The sequence below is a fragment of the Vanessa atalanta genome, chromosome 13 (assembly GCF_905147765.1).
Source record: "Vanessa atalanta chromosome 13, ilVanAtal1.2, whole genome shotgun sequence".
NCBI classification, from domain to species: domain Eukaryota; kingdom Metazoa; phylum Arthropoda; class Insecta; order Lepidoptera; family Nymphalidae; genus Vanessa; species Vanessa atalanta.
In genome coordinates, this window is record NC_061883.1 from 1,480,186 (window position 1) to 1,492,698 (window position 12,513).

The following is a 12,513-nucleotide window of genomic DNA, read 5'->3' on the forward strand; positions in this document are numbered from 1 at the left end:
ATTTATTAAGAATGGTCTTTAGCGGTCTTATTTGGCATAACGTATTTAATATCTGTGCATCTAGCTATTGACGTTTCACTTTGGGGGCGGGTATAGTATCGTCTAATATTCTTTAACATTTTGCGAAACTGCCCTAAAATGAAATTATTAAAATACTTACGCTGATTTTTTGCGAAAATAAAACCATTTTAAGAATCAATGTATCTTCCTAACGAAACGTGAGTTACCAATAGTGATACAGTATTATTTTTAACTGTATCGGTTTTATTTTATTGGTCATATCCTGTTTTATTGATTAACAATCAACTTATCCGTACACAAGTGCTTGTTCAATTGAAATTAGGAATTAGGATATGTTTCACGGTGAATATGTTTTCTTTCTTCCAGTAAATAGGCTATCGTCAATATGATCGGGGGCCTATTCGTGTACAATCATAAAGGGGAGGTGCTCATATCGAGGGTGTATAGGGATGACATAGGGCGGAATGCCGTAGACGCATTCCGAGTTAACGTGATCCATGCTCGTCAGCAAGTTCGTTCTCCTGTAACGAACATCGCTCGCACGTCCTTTTTTCATATCAAGGTAATATAAAATAAGCTTATAAACATATTTGTACTTCATTATATATAATTGATTTTAAAGTAACTATACAGTGTTATTAACTTGGCAAAGGACACCATAATTTTTGGCTCAGTTATCAGTTTCAATGCCAAGACATTTTCTTGTGGTAATAAAATTGTTGTATTTGCCTAGTCATTTTTTTTTTATTACTTTGGAATTTTTAAGCTATTTCCATGAAATTATGTATTCAATTATATTGCTTTTTTTTTTAAGAGAGCGAATATCTGGCTGGCTGCAGTGACTAAGCAAAATGTTAATGCCGCTATGGTGTTTGAGTTCCTGCTAAAGATCATAGATGTAATGCAATCTTACTTTGGTAAAATCTCCGAAGAAAATATCAAAAATAATTTTGTCCTCATCTATGAACTTCTGGATGGTAATAATATATTTTTAATTTTTTTCTATCTACTAGATAGGGATCCTAGCCATATACTGTTTTCTTTTCCACCAAATACTGAGCATCATCATGAGCTGTATGGACCGAATGTTGCCTTTTAAACTATGTTTGATCATCTTCCATGTGCCCTACTCCATCTGCTAAGACTAAACTTAAGGGTACTTCAAAATTCTATGATAAACCGTTATATTGCTTTCTTTTTGTTACTTAAGTAATTCGATAACATATAAAAGGCTCTTTATTTTTATATTCAAATCTTGATTAGATAAAATGATAAATGATTTCTTGTCAAATTTTGATATCTCATGATATATTTACATTTTTTATATATTTAAACATTATTTATTAATAAAATAATGCACATAAATTTATAGAAACACATGCATTTGCAGAAACACAGGGTTACTTAATACCCAGCTTTATAAATCACTTATCTATGTTTTGTCTATATTCACTATGATTCATATAAAAATAAAAGAATACATATAAATTATATTACATTTTTCAGAAATTCTGGACTTTGGTTATCCTCAGAACTCTGATACTGGTGTTCTGAAAACTTTCATCACTCAGCAGGGTATCAAGTCTGCTTCCAAAGAGGAACAAGCTCAGATTACTTCACAGGTAAGTAATACTAGTTTAATTAATGTTCATTTTTGTTCATACATGCTTCAAAGACTAATAAACACATTGGTGATTTAATTCAGTTGAAATTTACACTATGATGCTGGGAGAATAGGTTGTGTGAGGATGCATTGGATAATTTTTTCCAAAATATATTTTAGTGAGGCAGTGTAAAATTTCCTTTCTATCTAGTTTATTTAAAAGTCTGTAGCTTTAGCGAGTTTTATTTAATTTTACGAGTATTAATTACAAGTTTACTCAATTTGCAGGTCACTGGGCAGATAGGTTGGCGTCGTGAAGGCATAAAATACAGACGCAATGAACTTTTCCTTGATGTTCTGGAATATGTTAATTTGCTAATGTCACCTCAAGGTATATTGCCCTTTTATACTTAAAAACAATCAAATAGTACTTCAATGTCATTTTGCTTGTACTTCATCTAGCATTTCATAATGTATCAAAATAAATATTATCTTGTATTAGGAATTTACATAGCTCATACATTTTATTTGGGGATTTATTTGGGCGGGGTCTTTCCCACAAGCCTTCCATCGTTTCTTTGGTCACCCCCTACCTCTAAATCCATCCACATTTATGAGCTTCAAGCTTAAGACCTTCCTCACAACATGGTCCTCATTCCTCCATTGTTGCATCACCAAGCATGAAAACCTTATTTTTTTGTATATATTGTAAAAAACATGATGGAGATGATTATGCTATGTTTATTGTACATTGTTTTGTTGTTACATAGGGCAAGTCCTTTCTGCCCATGTCGCTGGTAAGGTGGTGATGAAGTCTTACTTGTCGGGTATGCCGGAATGCAAGTTTGGTATCAATGATAAGATTGTGATGGAGGCTAAAGGAAAGGGTAATGGTGAGTACTCTATAAAGTATTAGTCTATAAATGTTGCTATACTAGTTTGGAGTGGGTGAAATTAATTATATGACAAAGGCAGAGTTACAAAATTCCTTTCAAATAATAATAAAAGATAATCCTTTTGTTTTAATACAAAATTTACAATGATATCCAATGTTCACTGATTTAATGGAAAATACTACTTTGACAGATACTGGGATATATGTTTTACCTTACAGTTTTAGCTTCGCTTTTGATATATATATATATATCATATCGTACTATGAATCTAATAGTTAATAGAGTCGTTCCTCAACATTGACTATAACGATTATATCTATCACAAATGCTTGTCCTCAAATTTTGAACACATGAACCCTCTTGAGTACTACCCTTCAAATTCTTTTTGTATCTCATTTTCCTTTTCTCACTATTATTCTTCAGGTGGTATATCCGGCAACACGGATAGCGACCCGGCTCGCTCGGGCAAGCCGGTGGTGGTCATTGATGACTGTCAATTCCACCAGTGCGTAAAGCTCAGCAAGTTTGAGACTGAGCATTCCATCTCTTTCATACCACCAGATGGAGAGTTTGAGCTCATGAGGTAAGAGGTATTGGTTATATAAAAATCATAGCTAAGTAGGAAGGAATCTTGATAAAAAGGTTTTTGGAGCTTATTCCACCTTGTTGTTTTAATACAAACGCTAGGTTGATTAAAAGTCAATGAGATTTGTATATAAATAAAACAAAACTGTTTCATGATTAAATTTGTTATTACAGATACCGTACCACCAAAGACATCTCTCTACCATTCCGCGTCATCCCTCTGGTAAGAGAGGTTGGACGAACTAAAATGGAGGTCAAAGTTGTTCTCAAGTCGAACTTCAAACCTTCCCTCCTGGGTCAGAAGATCGAAGTCAAGATCCCAACGCCACTGAATACAAGTGGAGTTCAGCTCATTTGCTTGAAGGGAAAAGCCAAATATAAGGCTTCGGAGAATGCTATAGTTTGGAAGTAAGGAACAATGATTTATCTGCAATTTTCTTATAATCGATTAGCGGTGCCCGCGCTTTTGTCTGTGTTTAAATTTAACAAAAAAGTTATTGTTGTAGCCTAAGTTGCTCCTTATTACATCAGCTATCTATCAGTGCAAGTCCCATCAAAATCAGTCCACCCGTTCCGGAGATTAGCCGGAACAAACAGACAGACAAACGAAAATTAAAAAGAAAACATTATTTTGGTAACTTTGACCTAACCTGCGCATACCTCATGCATGATTTCTTTTTAATATAAAAAGCTGATAATAAAAAAGCTAATATAAAAGTATATGAAACTTCTAATAAGTGATCACTGGTCACCAATTCCCATAGACATTAACATGGATTCATTAAAGCATCAATTTATCAACCATGCGAATTACGATGTGATTGATCCCGAGAATGGTTACTTACATAACTAGTGACCAGACTCAATATTAATATATTATACCTTATAACACTCAGGAATAATGTAACTTTCTGACTGTGAAAAAGAATTAAGAATTAGATCATCAGTTTGGCAGATTTACTTTATAATATTTGTATAAATAAGATTGCTCAATAATTATACATATATTTTAGATTAGCAGTGCCAAAGGTTAATTCTTTCTTATAAACACTCCAGCTTAATACAGTTATAGACTTGGGAATGGGTTAACTTTCACAAAGTTAAGAACTGGCAGATAGTAAATGTAATTATTGCTCAATCCTTTCTTTTCTTTATCATTAATATGTTGGTACAATAAAAAATTGAGCACCGAGTTACATACACAGTGCTCAAACGTACAATATTGAATTTAATTTGATTTAAAATATATCTTTTTGGTGAGTGAGCAAAATAAGTATGTCAAGTTATTTGATACGGATAAATAAGTATACTATTAGTGATTGTTCACAACTAAATCCATATTATTGTTGCGTCATTTGTAAATTCATCTAAAACTTCCAGGATCAAACGCATGGCGGGCATGAAAGAAACTCAGTTGTCAGCTGAGATTGAACTGCTGGAGACCGACACTAAGAAGAAGTGGACTCGCCCTCCCATTTCCATGGGCTTCGAGGTACCCTTCGCTCCTTCGGGATTCAAGGTAATATATATATATATATATATTTTTTAAACGTTTGCCGCATTTAAGTGGTTATAAGTGATGTTATGTTATGTTATGATCATGTATTCAAAGACATAAGTACGGAAATAATATAATAGTGGGATATTTTTTTTAAATGTCATATTTTACAGTTATTGTTTTCTCACAACAAAAAATATATTTTCAATTTTCGAAAAAGCCTGGTGGTGATCAACAAAGTTTGCAATTTATTAGGAAGACTGTCCTTTTTTGTGTCCCTGATTAGAGTAGTTACTTGAAAACGTAACAAACAAACACTTACTTCTGCTTTTTCATTAACACAAGTGATTTGACTTGCCAATTGTACCGTTACAACCTTATTTCATACCCTTATTTGGTCACAGGTGCGGTACTTGAAGGTGTTCGAACCGAAACTGAACTATTCGGACCACGACGTGATCAAATGGGTGCGCTATATTGGTCGTTCCGGTTTGTACGAGACGCGCTGCTAGACCTGCGGGAGTTGGAAGGTATAAAATGTAATCTAATATTTTAACAGCAATTATTTGCGTTGTTGTGTTCCGATTTGATAAGTGAGTGAGCTACAGCTAGTATAATTAAAGGCACAAGGGATATAATATCTTATTTCTCATTGACGTCCTTTCTTAAGTCATTTTTGAAGTGATAATTTCTTATATTTCAAACCGCTTCGTTACGTAACGCGTTACGGCGCCAGACTGTCTGGCTTCCTTTTTTCTTATGCATACGGCAGCGCTTGTAACTAAAAATAAAATATAATTTATAAAACGTTGGCGTTTGAAGAAATATTATCCATTACTTACATAGCCGATGCACCAACCAACTTTGGGAATTGAGACGCTCCAAACCGGAACACAACAATACTATTGCTGTATTAGTAAAATATATGTCGAGTACGCGATAAATAATGAATTAATTTTGTTTCAGGATTCATCAAGTGGTTTTGAATATTGTAGATCAATAATGGCGTGTTACATAATATATTACTTTGTATATAATACACAATTACATCAAAAGTTAATATTCCTCAAGTTAATTAATTGATTCGGTTTAATTTTATAAAATCAGTATCTTTTGCGGGGCCATAGATATGAAGCTTATGAATGTTTATATATATATATATAAGAGAATCTCAAATTCGGTAATGTTTCGATAAAACTTTCTGCATAACGTCTATTAATAGTCCATTTCAATGGCAACAAGAATGAGATGAACAAACCTTAGATACACATATTCCATTCGTCTAAATTGTCATGACAATTCACTTAATTTGCCTCTACTTCTGCCATTGGAATATTGTATTTTAAAATAGTGGAGAATGTAAAAAATATCAATAACTTTATATATGATTTTAATTGAATATCCATTCGTTCTTTCATTCGTTCAATTTGTTTTAGTATTCAATTTTAAATCAGCCAAATAGACGAATTGTTTTTTTAAACTTTTGTATTTATTGTATCGAACAGCTATATTAGAAATGCAATTTTAATATAATTAGCTTATATTTTTATTAACAAATCGATAAAGTTTGTCATTCAATAAATATTTAAAACGCAGAATACTATAATATATTAGGATATTCGTTATTCGTTAAGAAGTTTAATTTTAACATTGAATGAAAATATCATTCGTTCTTTTATGTCAATCGGTAACATTCATTCCTTTAGAATTTTAGATCTGGGCTTGTTTATTATTAGAATATAAATCGTAATTATGTATGAATTTGAGATTTTAAAACAAAAGCCCAGTATTCTATAATATATTCACCTCGTACATAATGTAGATAAGTAATGTTACAAATATAATACATTTGAACCTATCACTTTGATGTTATGTAGTTGTAAATTAAAAAAAAAAAATGTCGAGTGACTTATTAAATTATCATTTATATCCAATTCGAAACGTTTATTAATTTTGTGAGGTTATGTTAAGTGAAAGTATTTCGTATTTTTTGTGATTAAAGTAAAATAAGAAAATCTTGCAAGGCACTTTTTTTTTTTATTCCAAATTTAAAAAAGCAAGGAATAACCACAACAGCCTTATAATTTTTTTTTTTACAATTTATCAATATATCGCTTGAGCCTGTTTAGGTAATATACTCTCATGTTGTAATGTCACTTGACAGTTTTTTTTTTTTTCATAGAATTAGAATCGAAGTTTTGGACGTGATCTGTTCTGTAGTGTGTGTACGGAACTTTATCTGCAAGCGTATAGGAAATGCTTTTATGGTATATTGTTCAAAAATAATGTATAATATATGGTTAAAATATTATTGTTGTTTTATTTTTAAAATGTCCTTAACATTATGAAACATGAGTAACTTATCGAGATAATAATCTTCTACTATATAAATGTTCGTCATCAATAACGATAATCCAGAATAACACTTATATGACGAAGGTGATGATGTCGTTCTGCCAGATTATGGTCACGTCGGCCAATCTCAAGGGAGATCTACGCGGGAGATATTACAGTGTATGTGTGTGCGAAAACACAGTTGCACTCTCATACTCTGATGGGACGGCAAATCTGACACGACCGGAAAGATTTCAGGCGCAGGATATTCAAAATTTACGTACTTTAAGAGGTACGGAAGTGCACGCACTTCCCACTTCAAGACCCCACGCTGTTATAAATGTTTGGTAGCTTACGTTTAAAACAGTTCTTCAAAATGATGATTCAATAGTGCCTGTAAAAGCCTGCTTGAGTAAAGTATAATTTGATTTGACTTAAAAAGTCGAAAGAACGCAATGATTGTCAGTAGATATCAGAGTAGTATTCAGGTAGGAAAGTAGTAAATCGTATTTTTATTATTATAACTACAAATTTTATAATAACAAAAGGAAACGTCGACTATATCAGAGAGTTGGTAAGTATTTTCGAGTATTTAGTTTGTACATGGTACTAGACACTTATTTTATTTTATGTTCAAAGGTCAACAAAACAAAATGACAATCAAAAAATACATATGATTACATTTCTCATGATGTAGACACGTCATGCGTACAATAGACACATAACAATAAGTGGATATCAGTGAACTTTCGGCGTCTATCATTCATAGAACAACAGCTAAAGAAAACCAAAGATAGGGAGTGTGCGTAGAGTGTTATTGTGAGATTGGCTTAACGCCAATCCATAGGCAACGTGCAAGAGAAAGCAAAATGGCATACAAATCCTTACTTTTGAGTGATAATAAACCAGGTGGCATACTGCACACAACGACAACGTGTGGGAACCGGCTTGGCACTGACTTCATGTTTGGACCTGCTGTTCACTCCGTTTCCCCTTTGAACCCTTCACTCTCCGCGTAATCGTTTACGATATATTCGCTCTGTTTCAACCGTCCTTTGTTTCAACTGTACCCAGTCAACCCTACACATGTGGTAGATTTTCATTGAAATTAGACGTATGCTTTTCCTTACGCTGTTTTCCTTCACCGTCGAGCAGGAGATCAATTATAAACACAAATTAGGCACATGAAAATTCAGTGGTGTTTGCTTGGGCTTAACCCTCAATCATCGATTAAGATGCTTACGTTCTAACCACTGTGCAAACAGTAATTTACAATAAATTTATATTTATTACTAACAGTATTTAAAACGGGATATTTACCATGTTTTTTATTTTTATTTGGTGGAGCTCGATATTTCGACATTATCACCAGTGGTAGTGGTAACCAGTAGAACACTACTACCAGTGGTAGTGGTAACCAGTGTTTACGCAGCAAACGTACGAGAAAGGAGGTAGTCCGATATGGACACTTCTAATGCCGTCAACATCTACCCGCAAACGTCAGTCTCGTGAACAAGACATTCGTAGATAATGTCGAAATATCGAGCTCCACCAAATAAAAATAAAAAACATGGTAAATATCCCGTTTTAAATACTGTTAGTAATAAAAATAACCATCTTAATTTAAAAAAAATATATTTAAATGAAATATTTAATTATAAAAATATATGTTTTTTATATGTACCAACAAATTTTTCATAAAGAAAAAAAAGAAGAATTGGCTTGTAATAATTGTTGTGTAATAAATAGTAAAAAAATAGTCACCAGCAGACAGCATTCGAACGTAGGACGGAGATATACATCAATTTTGTATACTGCATTGTGGCCATTAAATTATGCGTAATATATTTAATAATAAATATATAAAAGAAAATGCCGCTTACTAATAAATTATATGATATTGTTATTTGAATAAGTTCAAAGAGACACTGATCCATACCATCTGTTTTGTAAGATAAATATATTTCCTTGTTTTTTATTGTATTATCTTAAGATTAATTTGTAAACTAGCCGGTTAAAAATACAATTTAGATAAGATAATCACCGCATCTTCTTTACCAACTCACAATTATAGTTACAACTATCGTAAATTAATTTTCGTAGCGAGAAAAGTTTGGCGTCTCGTCAAAACGAAGCTACTCCTGTATTTTCAGCTTGATAATAAATATGATTAATTAAGGGACCGTGTACTTATGACCGTGAACTATAAGAAATGCCTTTGAGTAAACACAATTGAAGTTTACTATGTGATGTGATTTATGTATGTACTTATGTATCTAATTATAATAATTGAAACGATACAGGATATCGTACACGAAGCGTCCTTGTAGTGCTTTACTGTGGGTATTAAATAAAAATCGTATTTCTCTTATATTTAATTACGGCGAAATTCCCTTGGCATGTGATAAAAACTATTGGTTTGGTTTTCTATTAAATATCAAAATGTGGTATATTAAAAATGTACATATATTATGTTGCAGTTGCAGGAAAGTCTAATAGAATGAACCTTAGTTATAAACGTAGCGTGTCGTGAGCGCCGATTTGTTTTTTTTTTTTTTAAACGCATTAATTTATCAATCGAACACTTAAATGCTTCACCCGTAAGGTGGCGAGGAAACAATCCACTAGAAAATGCGTTCCAATGGGGCTTTAGCGTCAGACAGACGCAAAAGTTTGCCAAATATCGGTGATAAATTTTAAAACATTATTTACTATAAGTATGTATATTATTATTATCTAGATATATTTCGGAAATTTCCAAAAAAGTGTAATAATTGTCATTTAACACAACATCCTATAATATTAGTAATATATTATCCTTAGTTCCCAAGGTTGGTGGCGCATAGGTGATGTAAGGAATTGTTAATATTTCTTACAGCGCCTTTGTCTATGGGAGGTGGTGACCACTTACCATCAGGTGGCCCATATGCTCGTCCGCCAACCAATGGCATAAAAAAAACCGTACCATTACACAAATTACAAGGGATCCCGTACCATTACGCCAATTACGTAATAAGCCTATGACAATTAATTGTTATAGTTTTTTATTTGTCTTTATTCCTCCTTTATCATTGTCTGCCATTCTCAGAGCAAGGACGGCATCATTCTGGCAAAAACGAAGACGCAGTACTCATTCTATTGTGCCTCCTATCGTTGACGATATAAGTAATCATTTTTCAAAATATTGGTGTAGCATCTAGCCACCTATACCATAAAAACAAACGATGTGTGAACCATACATTTCTTTAAATTTTATTTTCTTTCTATAAATGTAATATTTTTGATGATTTTAGTGTATGTATATTTCTAACTATGGTTTTAATTTAAAAGAAAAGTCATTATTATTGTTATTTACTCCTCCTTAAATAAGTGCGGCTGTAAACCACCACTTATATTTACTTTTTTTATTGCAATATTTTTGAATGTATATAAAAGTTTAATAATGGTTTATATAAAGGTGAAATTTATTTTATTTATATATTTATTATAAATGAAAGTGTTTTTTTTTCAATCATTCAACGATTGAATGATGACAAATTTACTAATATCAGTTATGAGTTTTCTAATTGCGGGATTATATATTTTTAAATGTAATTTTAAATAAATGCCTTCGCGTAATGTTTTACAATTTACATAATTTCAAAGTACTTCTGTTGGAGATTCTTAATAGAAAATTTTGTCATTTCTTAAACGTTTTTATATATTGCAATTGTACAAATGTTTTCGATTTGAATAATAAATACGGCTTTTTTTAATTAAAAATGGAATTATTTTTGTATTAGTGTATCCCAACAATATGTTAACGTCAATTATATATTTGAAATAGTTATATATATAATTTTTTAATATCGAAATCAAAACATCGATTCTTAAAAAAGTACATTCAAACCAAATCTTTGGGTCTTGGTGTACAATTTGATTTTGACAATAAGTTCATTTCAATGAATGAACAAACAATGTTATTATGTCACCTACAGTTATATAATAAAACGTTTATAATATTGCTAAAAGTTTATGCAACTCGCCTTAACGTTATAATTATTTAGCAAAAATAATCCTTTGTGCTGCGCTGCGCCAGGTGTGCGCCGGACCTTAGAGTCCTACTGATAGACAAAGACCTTTTCTCTCGTTAGGAAGAAGTATTTGAAGCTTACTCGAAGATTTTCTCCCGTTAAGGATTAAAATACATAATTATTTAAAAATATATATATATATCAAAAACTTATATGTAGTTATACACTTGCCTCATTAGATGAGTGTTTGAAAAATTACACGGCACCAATCTAATTAAATTTATTATAGAATATAGTTTCAAGATTACACTAACTAAAATACTTCTCGCATATCATGGACATCTGCAACACCGGTGGGTTTGCAGGTGCATTGCCGGCCTTTAAAGAAGGAATACGCTCCTTTCTTAAAGGTACTAAGTCGTATCGGTTTATCGGTAATATTTTTTTTATACATTTAAATATCACGTATCTACTCTGTGGTAGGGCTTTGGCACCCCGTCTGGATAGGCTAATACTAAACAATACCGTCAATACTAAAACAACAACAAGCCACAATATTCAGTATTGTTGTGTTCCGGTTAAAGGTTGAGTGAGCCTAACCATGCGTTTGCGTCCACCTACCTAATAAATGAAAAAAATTAAAAATAAACAACATTTCTTATATTATCAATAGCGGCGTTATTCTGTCTGATTTTAGTATTTTTGTAATATACTTAACGATTTATTAATGTTTGGTACATTTCGTTTGTAAACATCTCATCGTTGGAAAAATCTTATTTTATAATTTGGATTTCGAATATTTCTGTTGCAACTTGTGTATCTTTTTTTCAAAATAAAAAATAAATTAAACTATAAATATAACAAATGAAAAGTCAGACGTAAACTTATTAACATTAAAACCATTCAAGGTCAACGTGGTCCATGATCCTTTCATGTACCAAACATAAATGGTAACTGTATCCAGTTTCCAGACGTTTACAACATTGCCTGTGATACAAACCACGACTCTCACTTTTTTTTTGGTAAATTTTTTCTATTAAAACTATACCTATTGTCTTGTTTTATTATTATTTTATCGATATTCCTTTATCATCATGATATTATAGTCATTACTTGAAGTAGATTTTTTAAATACTATCTCTATTAATTATTTATCCATAATTATATTTAAAAAAAAAGAATAACGTCGAAAGAGTTTGTAGTACATTTACCATTTTTTATATTGAAAATATAATTTTCAATAGTATTAGCTAAATATTAAAGATATTTTATAAAATATAATATAGATTAATTATTCTAAAAACATAATTATAAAAGTAGTTCAACTTTAAATATTTTAAAACAAAAGCCTTCCATCGTCTTAATTACCAAAACGAAATAATAAAACCATCTTAACGGTGTCAAACGAAGCACAAGTTTCCATTCGTTCAACAAAGCAGCGCTGCGACACTTGAAGTTAAGACAAAAACAGACTTCACGCGCGCCCTAAATAATTAATCAGCTCGGGTTACACCAGGCCCCGGAGAGCACAACTTTACTTCGTAAACACGCATAAATTCTCTC

At 31.7% G+C, this 12,513-nt stretch overlaps 1 protein-coding gene across 1 annotated transcript; it reads left to right on the forward strand.

Moving 5' to 3' along the window:
- Positions 1-70: 70 nt before the first annotated feature.
- LOC125068382 (AP-2 complex subunit mu) lies at positions 71-6,914 on the forward strand. The gene is made up of 11 exons (XM_047677480.1): positions 71-218; positions 388-583; positions 836-998; positions 1,528-1,643; positions 1,913-2,015; positions 2,395-2,517; positions 2,944-3,103; positions 3,280-3,513; positions 4,486-4,624; positions 5,008-5,133; positions 5,570-6,914. The coding sequence occupies exons 2-10, from the start codon at positions 407-409 to the stop codon at positions 5,113-5,115; spliced, it is 1,323 nt and encodes a 440-aa protein (XP_047533436.1). The 5' UTR covers positions 71-218; positions 388-406; the 3' UTR covers positions 5,116-5,133; positions 5,570-6,914.
- The last annotated feature ends 5,599 nt before the right edge of the window (positions 6,915-12,513 follow it).